This window comes from Cervus canadensis, chromosome 24 (genome assembly GCF_019320065.1).
Source record: "Cervus canadensis isolate Bull #8, Minnesota chromosome 24, ASM1932006v1, whole genome shotgun sequence".
Classification (NCBI taxonomy): domain Eukaryota; kingdom Metazoa; phylum Chordata; class Mammalia; order Artiodactyla; family Cervidae; genus Cervus; species Cervus canadensis.
Window position 1 is genome coordinate 19,860,158 of NC_057409.1, and position 19,562 is coordinate 19,879,719.

The window sequence follows — 19,562 nt, forward strand, 5'->3', positions numbered from 1 at the left end:
ATTAAGACGTTCTTTAGTTCCTCTTCACTTTCTGCCATAAGGGTGGTGTCATCTGCATATCTGAGGTTATTGATATTTCTCCCAGCAATCTTGATTCCAGCTTGTGCTTCATCCAGCCCAGTACATCACATGATGTACTCTGCATATAAGTTAAGTAAGCAGGGTGACAATATACAGTCTTGACGTACTCTTTTGCCAATTTGGAACAAGTCTGTTGTGCCATGTTCGGTTCTAACTGTTGTTTCTTGACCTGCATATAGATTTCTCAGGAGGTGGGTAAGGTGATCTTGTATTCCCATCTCTTGAAGAATTTTCCACAGTTTGTTTTGATCCACACAATCAAAGGCTTTGGTATACTCAATAAAGCAGAAGTTGATGGTCCTCTGGAACTCTCTTGCTTTTTCAATGATCCAACAGATGTTGACAATTTGATCCAATGAATGTTTGGCAATATTGTAAACAGCAATATTGCATAGGGACCTGGAATGTTAGGTCCATGAATCAGGGTGAATTAGACATGGTCAAACAAGAGATGGCAAGAGTGAACATCAACATTTTAGGAATCAATGACCTAAAATGGACTGGAATGGGCGAATTTAATTCAGATGACCATTATATCTACTACTGTGGGCAGGAATCCCTTAGAAGAAATGGAGTAGCCCTCATAGTCAACAAAAGAGTCCAAAACGAAGTACTTGGGTGCAATCTCAAAAATGACAGAATGATCTCCATTCCTTTCCAAGACATTTGTGTTAACTTGCTTAAAGAAAAGTTCTTGAATCTAATGTGTGATGATTCAAGAGGGGTCTGACTGATCCTGTGTTTCAGCAGGTGCAGGTCAGAATTTCCAACATTTTCCTCTTTTACAAAATTGTGAGTTTTTTTGGGTCTTTTCTTTATTTCAATCCTGTTTTTCTCTACATTATTATTTGCATATAAGATTATAATACAATCACTATATAATCTACTCCTGGGCTTATAATGCACTAGAATGCTTATCAAGTTACTGCTCAATTTGACATAAGGAAATCAATTTAGTTCTAATTTAGATGCATGGTTTTAGTCAGGTTGGCCTTCAAGAAACCTAAAATTAAAACAAAAAAAAATCCAACAGATTGTAAGCTCAAATGTCACCTGCTGGGAGCTCATAAAAATGCATGAGAGAAGCATGAGGGGATAGGGCAGGTAGAGTGCAATTGAGAGGGAAAAAATTTTCACTGATTGAAATTAAGGCACATTGGGAAATAGCACCTCCTCTCCAAATGCTTGGAATGATCTAAAACCAATGGGATGTTCTATGGTAAGGGATAATGGAGATCTTTGAGTCAACCTCATTCTAGATTTACAGCTGAGGACAAGGGTGCAGGGCACTAAGAAATGGTGGACTGGCTGAGGTGAGAATTTTTAGCTCTATCTAACACGAGGCTAACTCCAGGTCTTTAACAAGGGGAATGACTGCTAAACACCATATTTAATTTGTGTGTATCTCATCCTCAGACTTGCATTCTAAGAAAATCTTGACTGTATTCAACATATCCATTTTAGGGGCAGAACTGAGATCACTAGAAATCGATGGGGGATGGGTAGATCACTGCAGATATGATGGGCAAATTTGCTACTTTGGAGAAATTTTTAAAATTTATATCTTCTGCTCATATCATACACCGTCACATTTTGGTTTAAGTTAAAAAAAATAAAATTTATATAAAAATGTTAGCTCTAGTTATATTTACATAATAAGATTTGCATAATTGTGTTTTCTTCTTGCTTAGTATTTAAATTATGTTTATTACTGGATGAGTAGAACTTGTGGTATAAAGAAAAAAGCATGCCAATTGATCTAAATAACTCTGTGAGCTTATTATAAAAAATTATAAGCAGGGAAGAATTCTTCATAGTTTTCTTTATAATATCAAAATTTTAGGTTAAATTATGGTATATAAACATGATGACAGGGGAGCCTGGCATGCTGCAGTCTATGGAGTCACAAAGAGTTGGACACAACTTAGCAACCAAACAAAAATGATAACAACAAACACCATGAAATATATGCATTCATTTTTAAAGATGCTTAATGATGTGGGAAAATATTAACAATGTAATACAACATCAAAAAAAGTGGGATACAATATGTATATGATGTATGGCTTTATTTTTATATAAATATACCAAAATATTAACACTGGCTGCCCCTAGGTTCTTATACTAGGAGTACTTTTTTTTTTTGCATTGTCTTTATATTTATCTTTATATCTCAAATGTTCACAAATGGGCATATATTACTTTTATTGTTAGGGAAGAAAAAATCAACACAGAAAAAATATTTTGCCAGGTCTGATAATGAGTTCTAGCAGCTTCAGCATGAAACTCCTCAAGGATCAATCCTCTGTTGGAAGGCACTCCAAGAGTTTCCTTAGCTCAATGCATTGCACCTAAGATGATCTGTGAATGGGCACAAAATGAATTTACACTTTCTACGCAGTTGCAGCAGATTACATATTAACAGAATTTGAGGGAGGGAGTGTGCCAAAACTGGCTACATGACTTGTCTTTTAAATACAGGCCAAAGAGCCTATATCTTAAAGATTAGAAAGGGACAGATTATTAGTATTAAATATTATGCAGGACTATCTCTGTACTTAACAGGTATTTTAGTTGAGGTGTTTGGAAAGTCACCATCAAAGCCATGAAATCATCGGCTGAGTTTTAGCATCAGTATTTACACGGGATGGTGTAAAGTCAATAAACTGTTCATTCTTTGACAGGGACAGTGCTACGGGAGGATGCCATTTCTGCTGAGCTTTCCAAATAATGTTATTAGAAAATACCAGTGGCAAAGAATGCACTGAGTAATAGTTTTGAAAACAAGATACTCCTTAATACATTCCAGGAAGTAGATACTAGGTCACAAAATAACAGGAGAATTAGAATGAGTATAAGAAACGTATTTGGACTACAGCTTTCTTGATATTGAAACTCATTCCTATCTCAATACTACTTGGCATTTGTAGCATGCTTAACTGTGTGCAAGATGTGTTCAACTGTATTATTTCTGGAAATAGGAGAGAGAGGTTTTATGACCACATTTTTATGATTGAGGAAATGAAGAGTCTTAGAATTCAAGTGACTTGCCCCAGACTGTCACAACAGTGCCTTCCTGCTGGCAGAGAGTACAGGGCTCTGACTGCGGCTCAGCGTGGCCTCTCTTGACTGGCAGGGAGCCTCAGATACCCTTGCCTGCAGGACTGCCCTCCTAGGGTCTGGAGATGCTGCTTGTTCTGGTCACATGCCCTCTGAATGCTTCATCTCCAAGAGGTCTGAGCAGGTCTCAGTGAGCAGACACTCTGACTAGTCCTGTGGGCATAACCCCAGGTCCATGCGGTACTGGATAAATCAACCCCTTGACTTTTTCCAGCCTTATCTGCAGCAATCAGAGAGCGCTGGCATCTTCAGGGGCACATAGTCTGGTCTCCAATCAGCAGGAACCTTATCTCATGAGATTTCAGATGCAGTATTGTTCTTACGTTTTTATCACTTTTTGGAAGGGACTGTGGAATCTGCTTTTGCCTAAGAGAGCAAATGAAGGAGAATCCAGTCCACGTGTGTAAACCTTGAGGACATTGCTGCCAAACGCTGAAGAGCTCCAGCTGAGGCCAAGGCTGAAGAAGGTGAAAATACCAGCCAGTAACTTCACGTGGTTATATAAGTACACTCGTTCCACCTCTTTTTTTGGTACTCTACTTTGAGGATAAGCTATGTTTTTAAGTCACTGAAATCTTACTACTTTCTGGCTCCACTGCCATCACAGATTTGATTAATATACAGCCTACACGTTCAATGTTCCATACATTTACAAATCTCTCTTCTTTCTCACTTCACTCTGATTTCACTTTTGCATATTTGCCGTGTGACAGTATGTATAATTTCATTCCTATTGTCTGCATACTTATCAAAACCCTTCACTTGGTGGCATATTCCATAAATTGAGGATGGGCCATGCTGGTTGTATCTTTGCATTATCTAATTCTAATTAGCTGAATTAATGAATGAAGCATTCAATATTTCATTTGAAACTCAAATAGCAAATGTTGGTAGGGATGTAGAGAAAAGGGAACTCTTGTACACTGTTGGTGGGATGTAACTTGGTGTATGGAAAATAGTACGGCGGCTCCTCAAAAAATTAAAAATACTGATAGAACTCCCATGTGTGCATCCATGCTAAGGCACTTCAGTTGTGTCTGACTCTGCAACCCTATGGACTGTAGCCTGCCAGGCTCCTCTATCCATGGGATTCACCAGGCAAGAATACTAGAGTGGGCAGCCAACCTCCAGGGGGTTTTCCCAACCCAGGGATGGAACCTGAGTCTCTTAAGTCTCCTACACTGGCAGGAACGTTATTTACCACTAGTGTCACCTGAGAAGCCTGATAGATCCACCATAAAATCCAATAATTCCACTCCTGGGTATATAGCTGAAGAAAATAAAAACATTAATTTGAAAAGATACATGCATCCCAATGTTCACAGCAGCATTATTTACAACAACCAAGATATGGAAACAATCTAAATGTCCATCAAGGGATGAATGAAGAAGATGTGATATATACACACAATGGAATACTGCGTGCATGTGTGTATGCACTAAGTCACTTCAGTTATGTCTGGCTCTTTGTGACCTGGTGGGACTGTAGCCCACCAGCTCCTTTGTCCACGGGATTCTCAAAACAAGAATACTGGAGTGGGTTGCCATGCCCTCTTTCAGGGGATCATCCCAATCCATGGATCAAACCTGCATCTCCTGCATTGCAGATAGATTCTTTACCCCTGAGCCACCGGGGAAGCCCTAATGGAGTACCACTCAGTCATAAAAAAGAATGAAATTTTGCCATTTGCAACAACATGGATGGACTGGAGGGTATTATGCTTAGTGAAATAAGTCAGACATAGAAAGATAAAATACTGTATGCTATGACTTATGTCTGGAATCTAAAAAATAAAACAAAGAGTGAATATAATTAAAAATAAACAGATTCACAGATATAGAGAATGAACTAGCGGTACCAGTGTAGAGAGGGCAAGGGAGAAGGGCATGTTAGGGGGAGGGGGTGGGAGGTACAAACTATATAAAATAAATAAGCTACAAGGATATATTGTAAGAGAATATAGCTAATATGCTATAATATCTAAAAATGGAGTATAATCATTAAAAATATTTCATCTGAAAAATAGTATTTTATTTTTATTCTTATGCCAACGGTTTAGAAGGTATGTTCATTCTTTTTTCAAATAGGCAGGCTTGTTTTATTTTTAAAATTTGTTTATTTTTAATTGGAGGATAATTGCTTTATAATATTGTGTTGTTTTCTGCCAGACACCAACATGAATCAGCCTGTTAATTCTTTATTGACCTTTTTGTTTTAGTGTTTAATAAAATGTACATCCAATTCTACAAACATTCATTGAGGACCAGTAACACCAAGTACGATGTCAAGAGCTGGAATTACAAAGATGGGTAAGACATAACATCTGTCTTCCAAGGAGTCCAGTAGGGGAAGCGACATGGAAATGAGTTAAAATCTTTCTAGATTGGCAAGATAAATAAATAAATAAGGTATTTCATTAGTGTTGTGATTGTAAAAAGATAGCAGTGTCGTGAATCATTCATTTTTGATAACTGAAGCATTTAAAAATTCAATTTTATTTCAAATAGTACTTAGTTATCTAAATAATGCATGACGTGGCATCTGATACTCTTTCCGTTATCTGTGATGTTTTGGTAGGAAAGAGCTTTATTGAAGAGCCAGAACTCCCAGTTCTAAATCCACTCCTTCCACTAACTTGGTGAACACTCTTGGATCAGACCCTCACCTGTAAATCAGGAATGATAACACCTTGCCATCTAGCTCTCAGAAAGGCACAAAGTCAGACATCTAACAAGAAAGTATCTACACACAAAATCATTTAAAGTGTAGTTTTAATGAATGTTTATTTTCAAGGAGTTCCATTGTAGTATTATTTCTAAACAATTGGAAATAACCAAAATATTCAGTAGAAGGGCATTAGTCAAATAAGTTATAGTACCACCTCTAATGAAGCACTCTGTAGATAATTAAAAGTAATATTTGGAAAAATTAATGACCCAGGAAATTTTTTTCAGTCTATTCTTAGGTGAAAAAAAAAAGCAGAATAAAAGTCGGGAAGGAAACTGACCAGAATGTTAATAGCAATTGTCTATGGGTAATATGATCATGGATAATTTTTATGTTTATAATTCATTTTGTACTTTTAAACATTTTACAAAGTTTGTACAACACATACAACCTTTTTTTTTTTAATCAACCTTTTTTTTTCAACCTTTTATTTTTAAAGCCAGTATGTAAACTCTTCAGTCTTCACGATTTCATACATAAATAAACAGCATAAAATTATCCTATCATCTGGTTAAACAAAGAAATGAATATTAGCCATGTTGCCTCTTCTCAGACATACTTTGTCATTTGACTCAAAAGGATAATACTGTAAATTTCTCAGCTTTCTGCTTGTTGAACCTTTGCTTGAAAAGTTCATGCAACAACAAAATATCTTGGTGGGAAAAAAAAATCCAATGACCTGACTGTTTTGTCTACATAATGACAAACCTCCCGAGGTTTCTAAATACACTTGAACTTATTTTTAAACACTGGGATCACTTCTCTAAGAAATCAATTCGGCAAGACAATCTAATTACCAAACATCAATCTTAAAGATTAAAAATGGAAAATTCCTAACTTTCCCCAAAACTACTGTCAGAAAAAGAAAAGATTCTTATATTTTTGGTTACATGGTTACATTTTTAAATAGTTCTGAAAATTATACTTTTGGGGGCCACTATCTTCCTATAACAATCAACATCAACATTCTGAGACTATAAAATATTCTTTAAATATATTTGTGTGTATATTTACATGTATACATAAGACCTACCAAGATATGTAGAGATATTTTTCTTTTAAAGTTTGTTGTTGTATCTTGCTAAAAAATTTTTTATTGGCGTGTAGTTTCTTTACAATGTTGTGTTAGTATATATTGTGCAGCAAAGTGAGTCAGCTATATGTGTACATATATCCCATCTTTTTTGGACTTCCTTAAAGGGAAATATTTTTTGATAGCCTGACCTTGTGTCAGAGCGGCACACTATGGACTAGATTTTTTTTTTCTTGAAGTGGATTTTTAACCTTTGTCTGTACATAAATAATTCTCAAATTAACCTCACTGAATCAATTAAGACAGACTGAGCACCTGCTCTACTGGTCTAGACTGGTTCATCTTCCCTCCCTTTCTTTCTGAATCCAAGAATCCAAGGAGAAGGCACCAGCAAGGCTTGGTTCCTGCTTGGTTACTTCTCCTTCACGTAGGCTGGGTTCCCAGGGAGAGAGCAGTCAACCTTCCCTGGGGATCAGCCACACAGATCTTTAAAATTGGGGTCAGGTCACTGTCCTGAAATACTCCAGGGCCAATCACAGTTTGAAGGACCCTCCAGTGTCCTTATCAAGGCCAATGCAGTTCTCAGACAATAATATGCCCAGGAATCCTTTGAATTCATTAAGTGCAGATTCCAGTCGGGGAGGCCTGGAGTGGAGCCTGACATGACATTTTGTGTCCCAGACCTGCACTCAAGAGAGGTTGGTGCTACTGGGTTTGGAGTGAGGAGGTCTCCAGTCCTTAAGTGGATCTCATCCTTCCCTGGTTTAGCGCCTTCCCCGGCATGGGCCTACGTCACCTGAGACAAGGTCTCTTTGGCTCAGCTTTACCTCTTCTCAGCCACATGGGGCAAACCCAGACCCATCCCTTTGAGACTGAGAAGAGACAGTTAGCAAAAGAGGGTTTTCATCACACCACTTTATATGTGAGCCCATTACCAAACTGTTCTGTGAATTTGTTACTCATCCATTACTAATGTGACAACTATCTTGTAAATAGCATAAACACAGCATCATACCTTTTTTGTTAAAATACTTATTTGTTCAGTGCAGACCTTAAAATCATGTCACAATCAGCTACACACAGGCCTGTGGACTTATCCCACCCTGTTCAGCGAGCAGCTTTCCATCCTTATTAGTAGGACCACCATGAGTCGTCCTTCTCTGGGGTCCTCTGCCTCCCTGTTCCCCATCCTTCCTCCCACCTCTAACAAAATACTCAGCATATTCCTTCAGGGGCATGTGTTCCCTTGGTGGTGAGTAAATAAACTCAGCTCTTTTCCTCCCCCTCCCTTTTTAAAAAAAGTTCTGTTGGTCTTAGTTTTATGCTTTGACAACCCAGGAGCCAAAAGATTGAAAGTGTCTTGCCTCCCTCCACTGTCTAGAAGTCCTGGACCATATTCCTCAGAGCTTCCCAAGGCTGTCTCCACGCTGGTTCCTTAGGCCTTAGCTTGTATGCTGCTTTATCAGAAAGGTGGGCTAAGATAGAACCTCTTCTTCTCCATCACCACATTCCATTCTCTTCCAGCAGGTACCAAGATCCATAGTTGCATGTTTGTTTACTGAGCTCCTGTCTCTCTTTTCTACTCCACTAGAATCCCAAATCCATCATGGTTAGGGATTCAGGCTGTTTGGTTTATCCCCAGCACCTCGCCATGTGCCCATTGTCTTTCTCCTGTTCTCTATTTCCTGCTTTTATTAAAGATAATAAAATAACTGTGGCTAGAATATAAAAGCTGCGTATTACTTTGTATCAAGTACTGTATTGAGCACTAATAATATGATGTATTGAGCATCATCTTCAGGTAAGAAAACTAGAGACCTTTTTGGAAGCAACTTGTTCAGGCTAACACTAGCCTTGTTACCTGGCTGAACTTTAGTGATAACTTAGTCTATAGTTTGCCTTCCCAGGTAGCTCAGTGGTAAAGAACTTGCCTGCCAATGCAAATGCAGGAGACATGGGTTCAGTCCCTGGGTCAGGAGGATCTCCTGGAGGAGGAAATGGCAAACCACTCCAGTATTCTTGCCTTGATAATCTCATGGACAGAGGAACCTGGCGGGCTACATTCTATTGGGGTGGCAAAGAGTCAGACAGGACTAAGCACACAGTCTATAGTTTATGAAAGGCAAGGTGTAACATGTTGGTTTTCAATACATTCATAATTTTCTCCATTTCTTTTGCCAAGTGTTTGCTGTTTTTGTGATGTGTCTTCAATTTTTGAGTGTGTATAACTTACTCATATTTTGATAATGGAGCAATATAATTGCAATACAATTAAACTTGTACAAATGGTAATCTGCATAGTTTTAAACATTGCAGCCAAGGCCAACTATCTTACTTTTCTGGAGAAAAAACTTGCATGGGAATTTAGGCACAACCCATGCTGATTTACTCTCTTTAATTGATGTTTATTATTTGGCCACATGTTTATTTTTTATGGCTAGTAATCAGAGCAAATGTATTCTATCCAGAGATAAATGCTTATGGACTGTAACCCCTTCTCATATCTGGGTGTAATTTACCTAGATTTCTGCTATCTAGAATGATGGCCACACATGGCTATAGACACCTGAAATGTGGTTAGTCGAATTGGAAGGTTCTAGAAGTGCAAGACAGACAGCAGACTTTGAAAATTTAATATGAAAAGAAGATACATATCTCTAAATGTTTATAATAGTGATTATACATTTTGCTGATACTGTTATGGATATATTAGAATAAATAAAATTGATCAAAATTAATTTCATCTGTTTTTTTTCTTTTTTAATGTAGCTACTGCAAAGTTTTAAATTACACATATGACTCCCAGTTATGGCTCCACTCCTAGGATGGCGTGGACATAGATTTATTTATCTAACTTACAAAAGCAAAGAAAGTGAAAAAAGCTTATATTCCATATAAAGCTGATATAATTTAATTCAATTTTGGCTAAGAAAACATACTTGAAGCCAGAAGCCTTAATTGAGGGTTACCGGAAGATCCCCAGGAGGAATGAGAACACGCATGGGTGGGTGTTTAGAGAAGACAAGAGCCAGTGATTAGATCTTGTGAGATGATGTAGAACTTAGAGTAAGATGCTTTCTTATCAGATTGTTAGAGATGAAGACAGCTCAGAGAGGTTAAGCTCAAGGCCATGGTAGTAGGGCTAATATGGAACTTCTCTATCCTGTTAAGAAGTTGACATAATTTTGGTTTCCTTATTTTCTTAAACTGAAAACAGAGGTGAAATAAATGACCTATGGTGAAAATCTGTTATGATTACAAAGTTTAGGCTGAGGCTGAATATAAACTTTGTAGAACAAAGTTTTTTACTGATCTTGAAAAACCTATGACTGTGGTGGATGGCTGCTTTTTACACTTGATCTTAGCCAAAAGGCTGAGAAGCGATGGATGGCTGCTTTTTGACTGAAGGTCACAACACGAGTGTGGTTAACTGCACAAGGATGAAGGGCCACAGGGTGTGTGTAGACCAGACGCCCAGCTGTCAGATTCATACATATGTAGGTTTAGGGGTCTTAATCAACTGCAGTGTTTAACAAAGTTAACCTTAGGCACAGGTAACGCTGGGCAGTTATTACTGTGTTCTGAGTAACACGGTAACAATGATAAGGGAAATACAACGACAAATTGCATTTAATGCAGACTATTTCCCTAGACCATGTTTGGAAACCAATTAAGGACTGTAACCCCACAGAGACACTCAAGGAGAAAGACCCTTAGTCTGTTCAGGGAGATGAAGCTGGTGGCTTTCCTGTGTGGCCTTGACCTTGCCCCGGTCATCAAATGAAAGTCTAGGCAGGAGCTCAACCTGGTGCTCTGGGGCAATGGAGAGGGCTGGGATGGGGGTGGTTAAGTGGGAGGGAGGTTCAAGAGGGATACATATGCGTATATCTATGACTGATTCATGTTGATGTCTGGCAGAAACCAACACATTGTAAAGCAATTAGCCTCTAATTAAAAATAAATAAATTTTTTAAAAACTTTAAAAAATGTAAGAATAGCATGTTTGGAGGAAGTGGGCAGTAGGAGAGGCCTTGAGGAGGGTGACCTTGAGAACAGGAAAGGAAACATGCTTGGTACGCCCACCCCCCTCCCCCCAAATCATTACTGTTATTACATAAGTCTGTCCAAGTGGGGAAAATCCCCTGGGAGCCTTAGAACTACTTTGCTCTTTTTTTTTTTTTTCTCCCAGGGCAGGACAGCTCCAGTGTGGGAGCAATGAGTGGGTGAGGGTGCAAGCTGTGATGACACAGGAGGCTTATTTCCCCCAAATCTCTCATTTACAGAGTCTCCCCATGAGTGTCAGTCAACAGACTTAAGAAGCAAGATGCACTCCCAAATCTTGAAATCATACAAAAAGAATCAGAAAGATAATACAAATAAGTGCAGAATAACTAAAGGTATAAAAGGGGGGGAAAATCCCTACAAAAAAGACTGAAAAATAACCCCAACAAATCAGAAAACCCTAGAAAGACTTAGACTCCAAAAGAACGTTTAGAAATAAGAATAGTCATTGAAAGTAACATTTAGTGAATAAACATAATCACATTTCATATTTACTGGATGATTACTATGTGACAGGCATGGTAAAGTGTGTGTTGTATGTGTTAAATCATTTAATCCTCATACAATCCTGAGGCAGATCTCTTACTTCCATTTTAAGATGAGGACACTAAGGCAGAAAGTTTAAAAAAAAACTGGGAATTAATAGACCTGGGGTTATAACCCATGTTGAATAGTTCCAGAGATCTTTTTCATTATGGAAAATTATATTAGATCAAAAATCTCCTGGACATTACAAATAGCAGGAGAGAGAATTAAACACTGAAAGATGGATGGGAGCACGTCATAGGATACAGCAGGTTGGGAAACAGCATGAGAAACAAAAGTCCAATTTGTTAGCAATAGTAATGATTGTGATGACAGTCATAATGAGAGTGAACAGTTACTAAGCCCTTGATGAACACTAGAGAGACTGTCTTGAGTGTTTAAGTTGTGGACAACTTTCAATGATGAGGGATATGGAAATGCAACCGGGACACATTCTTCAAGATCACAGTCACTGTATAGGGACCTAAACGGAGGTGGGTCATGACTCTTCGTGACCCCATGGACCATAGCCCATCGGGCTCCTCTGTCCCTGGGATTCTCCAGGCAAGAATACTGGAGTGGGTTGCCATTCTCTCCTCCAGGGGATCTTTCCAACCCAAGAATCAAACCCACATCTCTTATGCCTCCTCATTGGCAAGCAGGTTCTTGACCACTAGCACCACCTGGGAAGCCCATAAGAAAGGCAGCCACTGTGATTTCTTGGGTTCACTTTCCTTTAAATAAAAGTTATTATCAAGAAGACTTAGGTTTTCCTAGTAGTTTTACTGGGGCCTATGAGAATTATCCAGGTTTCATTTGAACCTGGAAGTGACATCCAGCTTAGAGTTTTCTGATCAATATTCTACCTGCACGGGTTTATACTGAAGATATTGTAGAGGTTTCTGGAAGCTTGTTACTAGGACCCAAAGGACCTGAGCTAGCCTCCATTTTTAGTGTATACAATCACGTGGTTTAAATTATAAATATCTGTTATAAATGACAAATATCTCTCTTCCAAAAAAAAAAAGAAAAGCTCAGTATGTTACAGTTTGGTCTCAAAGACAACTGATGAGGAGGTCTCCTGGAGAGTCTGTGAGAACCTCTGCAGTTTAAGACCCTTCTTCTGTGGGGAAAAGAGAAGAGTTTATCCAACGGTTCCCACCTTCTGCTGGTCAGAGCTTTGCCCCACAGGTGTTAACGGCCTGCACTTTTGGGGTGCAACAGGAAGCCATGGGGGAGTCTCAAGGCACATGAGGCCATGCCTGTGTGAAGCCCATAGCCAAAATGGCCTCTCAGGGAGGAAGCACCAGGAGAAGCTCAGTCACACAGGAAAGATATCTGACATGAGAAGTCAGAAGAACTGGAGGAAAAATGAGAAGGCTGAGCTTGGCTCCTGAGAATGCCAGGAGTAGAGAGTGGGGAAGAGAAATATAAAAAATAAATGTCTGACAGAGGAGAAATATCATATGGCATCCCTTATATGTGGAGCCTAAAAAGATACGATACAAATGAACTTACAGAACAGAAGAGATTCACAGACTTAGAGAATGAATTTACAGTTGCCAAGGGGAAGGGATAGTCTGGGTGTTTGGAATGAACATGCACACACTGCTACGTTTCAATGGATCCCCAACAAGGACCCACTGCACAGCACACAGGGAACTTTGCTCAACGTTATATGGCAGCCTGGATGAGAGGGGAGTTTGGGGGGAGAACGGATACATGTGTATGTACGGCTGAGTTCCTTTGCTATTCACCTGAAACTATCACAATATTAATCAACTGTACCCCAAAATAAAAAGTTAAAAAATAAATTAAAAACATTAAAAAAAAATCTGAGAATGTTCAAGATGATGCAAAATAGATAATCTCAGGTTAAATATAGGATATACAAAAAAATCCCATGTATGCACACATGTCACAATTTCAATAACACAATAAAAAATCTTGATCTAGTGACAAGAAGTATAGAAAAAACTGAAGTCAGAATATCATCTCTACCACAATTCAATAAAAAAATAACTAAAAAATTTTCCTGTGCTTCAAAATTAAGAAATAAACATTTAAATAACCCATAAGACAAAGAAAAATTGGAAAAGATTTTGAACTTAATGATATTAAAGTAGTTTTTATCAAAACTTGTATGATGCAGCTGAAACAGTGTTTAGGGGAAACTTTTTAGCCTTAAATGCATTTGGATTATTCAAAGTTGCTTGATCAAAGTCAAAATATAAAATTCAACTAATTTTTAATAAATTTATTAGTTAGACTATAAATTTTTTAAAAGAATATATTATTTATAATAACACTAAGAATGTCAAATACTTAGAAATTAAAAAAACCCAGAAAACTCTAAAACATTGTGAGAAATTAAAGCCCCGAATAAACAGACCTATGTAAGAATTCAAACAGATCAAATATTAATGAGTGTTTGGCACACATGTTTGCAGATGTAACACAGCAAAACAGTGAGGAAAAGGATGAACTCTTTAATAAATAATGTTGGGACCATTCTTTTTCTCTGTGGAGAGAGATAAGATTATAATCCCAGAAGTAGAAAACAATTCAAAGATTGAGTCTTAAATGCAAAAGAATTAAACTATAATTTTTTTACCATAGGAGAACATTTTTATAGTCCTGGGGAAGGAAAAGATCTCAACAAGATGCGAAACACAAAATCAATGAAATCAAAGAAAACATGGATAAGTCTGAGATTATAGTGAAAAGAAAAATTATATGTTAAGGCACCAATAACTAAATGAAAAGGTAAGCCAAAACCTGGAATGAAATATTTTCTGCATATTTAAATAGCAGAATTAATTCAGTATCCAAATATAAACAACTTCTAATTAATTAGCAACAAAAAGGCAAAGGTCACAAAAGATAAATAGGCAAAGACCTATTTATGCAATTCACTCAGAGAGAATTATAGACTGTCAATCAAAAAATGCTAAGCTCACTAGTCAAAACAAGATCTGATTTCATATCCATTAACATCTCAGTACACCAAGTTTTGCTGAGGATATAGGAAAACAGGTACTGTGGCATGTTGTTGGAGTCGATTTGACAATCCCTAACACAATTTAATATGTTTTCTCTGATAACCCTCTTTGAATTCCCCCTAGCAATTCAACATCTGGTTGTCACAGTGGTACATATACAAAGCTGTACATTTCAATTTTGTAAGAGGAGAGCAAAGAAACAAACTTACTGTTTGGCAGATGGAAAAATAAATTGTACTTTATTTATGTAACTGAATACTATGCGGCAGCTATTACATATGCAGCAGCTATTACATTTATATGTATGTAAACAAATCACATCTCTATCAACATGGATGAAAACCAGAAACATCCTGCTGACTGACACAAGCAGGCTCCAATAGGTATGTCTCATGTGAAATCATTTATTACACTTGAAGGACCATACAACAATAGCATTTATTTTTTATGGTGACTGACACACACACGCATCCATGGTGCATAAATATAAAACCATGCGTGGAAGAGGAGGCAAAAAATGAATGTAGGACTTTTTGTATTTATTTATTCTTTTCCTGAAAGGAGAGATGGGAGAACAAACAGGTCCAAACTTAATACTTGCTTAATCTCAGAGACGGATAAACTGGAGTCTGTTACATGACTTTTTGTCTGTTTGAAATGTTTCTTAATTCAACTTAATTTTTTGTTTTTAGATTTAAAAACCAAATCAGTTGAGAAGCACCCTCCCTAAACACAGCTGTTATTCAGTTCCTGATACTTGCTGGCCATATTCCTGCCCTGTCTCGAATTTTAAGGCAAATAGAGGAAGGCTAAACTATATCTCAAACCATGAATCTCACCTTCCCCAGATAATCAGAGAAGGCGCTTTCTCTGCACTTCTCCCAGATCTGCTGCTGGTGGCAGAGGCAGAGTGCCTCCCAATTTCCAGTTGGGCCTGGGAACAGCTATAAAAACTGGGCATGTACTGAACAGTCAGGCCTGGAACTGGATGCCTTCAGCAAAGCAGCAGCAGGATTTTACTCAGGGTTCTTCAGAACAAATTGTGTGGGTGGACAGTTCCACCCTGCCTGAACTCGGAATAGAGGGTGAACAGCACTATTTCTTTGTTTTGAGAAATGCTAAAATGAAATCACAGGAATTTAGAGCAAAATATGTCTGTAACTATGTAGCACAAAGATGATAAATATGATGGCCCAATGACTACATCTGGCTCTCACTTATACAGTTTGTTCCTTCTGTAAAGTTTTAATTTCTTTGCTAATATTTAGAATTTAAGAGATATTTAATATTTAGAATTTAAGAGATTCCTAATGGAAACTAGATTTCCAGCTTCTTTTCTGAAAAAGGTGGATTCTGGTATTACTAAATCTGAATTCTAGAATGCCAACACTTAGTTGGCCCTGAAGAGTGCCCCCACTCCCCACAAAGCCTCACTTAGTTAAACCTCACCTCATGAAGGGTTTCAACTCCCTCATGTTACAGATGAAAAGAGTGAGGCTCAGAGAGGTCAACAGCCTCACCCAACATCAGAATTACCCTTAGGAGGGAGCCATGCTGGCATCGTGCAGACCAGTTATCAGTTAATTTGCTGTGATTTCTTTTTTGCTATGTGATGAGGGCACATTTCATGCTTTCTAATGACACTGTGTAACTCAGCAAAGTTTTAACAGAGGCTCACTTCAAATGATGATAAAAATAATACGAATGGATTCATTGTGACATCAGCAGGTAGCCTCCAAGATTTGGCCAAAAGTAAGACAGAAAATTTCTTATGTAAAAAACAATAAGGAATAAGACAGTATAATTGAAAATTGGTATAAGTAGAGGTGGTATGATCACAGAGCATCCTTTTTTCAGGCTGATTTTTACTCGTTGGTAATATTTTCCCTCTTTCTCCACCTGTCGCTAATCTCCCCTCTTCTTTGGACTCTAGAAGAATGTGCAAACCCAGCCCTTCTCACACACACATACAGATACTTCAGCTATTTTTTTTTTCACTTGTATTTGTTTCTGGATTAATGCTGGCAGACATTCTATACTGACTTAGATTGAGTTCTAGTCATCATGTTCAGAAGTACTGAGCTACCTGGGTTGGTCATCCTTAGTCTAGGTAAAGCACATTTTTATTAGGACCACGTCATGAAGAGATTACATGGATTATAAAATCCTTTAGAGTATAAAACACTAAAGAGCCTAAATGTTCATTGATAGGGAAATAGCTCAGTTAATTTGGCATATTCATATTGTGGAAAACTGCAATAATGCAAAAAGAAAAAGGTAGATCTGTCTTAAGTAGTATAAGGTATATGGTATCAATTATGCTAAAAATACATACAAAACACATATTGTTTGTGGGTCTATACATGCATATACGCATGCACAGAAAAATATCTGAAAAGAAACCCAAGTGGTGAGAGTGGATACCCTTCTTTAGACAGGGGTGGGGGAAGGTATGGAGGTGATAAAGAGGGTTTTAGCTTCACCTGCAATGTCATAAATTTTAACTGAAAAGGAAAATACTTGGATTACTTGTGACTGTAGGTTGGAAGAATCTTTTCATGTAACACACACTTATGTGATGATTAATTTCCAATCACAATCTTAACCATGAAATTTGTAAAAAAAAAAAAATCTGATCATCCTGGGAAATGAAATTTATACTGCATTGCCATCCCAAATTAAGTTCTTAAAACTTACAAAAATAGAAGTCACAGAAAGCATCTGAAAAGTTAAATTGCACTTCCACCAGTTAACATCCAGTAAGCCTACTTCAGGAGTCCTTAACAGTTTTGAGGACAAAAAAAATGTATCTTCTCAGATAACAAGAAATATGCAGGGTGATTGAAATGAATCCAGGATCTCTCACATTTCGAACAGAAGTCACGGAGACCGATTGCTTGATTTATCCTAACATGACTTCTGTAAGGTGCTACTAACTTTTCAGTGATGCATTTGCAAAATTTTCTCAACAAAACTGATGGAACCCCGGAGGGCAAATATTGACAAGGAGGAACAGGAGGGGTCAGAGTTCCGTGTGAGATGACATCTAGGAAGTGGCAGGGCTGGGACGCCAGCCCTCTGTCCTCTCTGCCAGGCCATGCTGCCTGCTCTGATTCACCAGGGTGACCTCGCGTGTCTCTACATCCGGTGCTCTCAAGCGCTCATCCCTGGCGATTATCTATCCACCCACATCACTCTCTATACATCTGCCTGCATTTCTATTCATCTATCCATCCATCTACCTACCTGCCTCCCTCTCTCCCTCCCTCTGGAGGGCTAGCTCCCACCCCTGATCCCTAGGGAACCAGAAACAAGCCTCCCCCTTCGCCTCTTCCTCCAACCCCCGCGCATTCCACCTGTCCCGGGGCATCCTCGCTTGCTCCAACCAGGAGTCTGCCTAGAGCCCACTGACACCGCACCTACCAGCAGAGGTTCAAGGCCAGCGCTCCCCGCGGACGGGGCAGGCTGCCAGGGGAAGCGGGGTGGGGGTCGCGCCGTTCCCCACCCCTCCTCCCCGGGTACTCACCTTGCCCTCCGTGGGCGCCGCCACCAGGAGCAAAAGCAGGAGCGGCGGCAGCAGCGCCGGCGGCCTCGGCGCGGTCCTCGGGCGCATGGTGGGCGACCGCTCAGAGCCCCGGCGTGGTCCAGGGACCCGCAGGCTCTCGGGCCCCCGCGTCCCCTGCGCGGCGCGCGTTGGGAGCCCGGCGGTGAAGCTCGCCTGGCCAGCCCGCTCGGGGCGGGTTTTGTAGGGCTCAGCCTCCCCACCGAGGCTTCCAGGGAGGGAAGAAGTAGCTCAGGTCCCGCCCTCGTCCCCCCCGCCCGCTCCCCTCCAACTCTCCAGGCGACGTCCCTCAGCCCCGGGCAGCGCGCGCGGGAGGCGAGGAAAGGCTGCGCGCCTGCGGGGCAGGTGGCCGCGGGGCCAGGGCAAGGGGTGCAGGAGGTGATGCGCCCGAGGTTCAGGAGTCGCGGCGCGGCAAAGTGGTGCGAGTCGGGGTAAGAGGTGGCGAGTCGGAGGTGGGGACCTGGGGGGTGTGCGAAGGGGAGGTGACCGAGCAGGGTGGAGGGAGTGGCCAGCGGCCCTGCCTCAGATTAAGCGGGAGGCGCGCGGGGGTGGGCACTCGGGTGGCCCCGCTGGCTCCGGGCTCCCCGGCGGTGCCGTCTAGCCACGTTCCCCTTCTCCACCCGCCTCCATCCGGCCGCCGCCGGACGCAGCGGCGGTGAGAGCGCGGTGAACCGGTGGCCGAGTGGCGCGTGGAATTGGGCGCGGCGGGAGGTGCGCGCCGCGCGGGCGGGCGCCGCGGCAGCTCCCCGGGGCGGCGGGTGTCCCCACGAGGTAAGGCGACCATGACCGGGTCTGGACGGTCCGGGGCCCAGGGCCCGGGCCACCGGCTGGGGGCGCGGGCGGCGGAGGAAGCGTGCGCGGCATCCCGGGGTGGGGCGCACCGGCGGGCGGGCGGGGCTGGGGAGTTGGGCCCGGGGGTCACGGGAGGAGAGCTTGTCTGGCTCCAGTCTTGTCTGCCTGGGCTTGAACTGGGTGCTGTTGTGTTTTGATTAATTTGGAGGCTCGAGTTACCAGCCTGGCGGTCTGGGCACTCCGAAATGCCAAGAGCAGGAGGCAGCTGAGGGGAAAGGGAAAGCTCATCCAGCCGATTCTCCGCCGCGTTGAACTGGCTTTTCACGTTAAATCTTATCTGCGGAAGTGCACGGGAGGCCGCGCGCCAGCTTTGTCGGGGTGCCTCCGGCCTGAGAGGGCGCTTCTTCTCCGAGGTGGCCTTGGAGGCGGACGTGCTGGGCACCGTCCGCAGAGCAGGGCTCGAGCCGTTTTCTTGTGCCACTGACCGCATGGGCTCTGGCGAAGCATTCAGATCCTTCTTACAGCATTACCATTCTCAGAATCCGTTTTACTGGAACAAATTATCAAAGTAGTAAAGTCATAATCTAGTAACATACATGCATCGTGATTATTGCACCGAATATTTCGATCTAACAGCAGATCTGTTAAACAACCGTA

The 19,562-nt window shown here is 40.7% G+C and overlaps 2 protein-coding genes across 5 annotated transcripts in view; one reads left to right on the top strand and one right to left on the bottom strand.

The window, feature by feature from the left end:
• Positions 1–18,306, bottom strand: part of COL4A3 (collagen type IV alpha 3 chain) — a 161,038-nt gene extending 142,732 nt beyond the window's left edge. Inside the window, exon 1 of the mRNA XM_043444777.1 lies at positions 18,078–18,306. Coding sequence (XP_043300712.1) covers positions 18,078–18,164 — 87 coding nt within the window. The 5' untranslated portion in view covers positions 18,165–18,306. The remainder of the gene's footprint in view (positions 1–18,077) is intronic.
• Positions 18,307–18,406: 100 nt separating this feature from the next.
• COL4A4 (collagen type IV alpha 4 chain) overlaps positions 18,407–19,562 on the top strand; it is a 151,628-nt gene continuing 150,472 nt past the window's right edge. For 2 of the 4 annotated variants that reach the window (XM_043445276.1, XM_043445278.1), the window contains exon 1: positions 18,628–18,884. The gene's annotated coding sequence lies outside the window, so the exon portion shown is untranslated. Of the gene's footprint in view, positions 18,545–18,626; positions 18,885–19,562 lie in introns of those variants that run through there. The other 2 variants (XM_043445277.1, XM_043445279.1) reach the window with 2 other exon arrangements.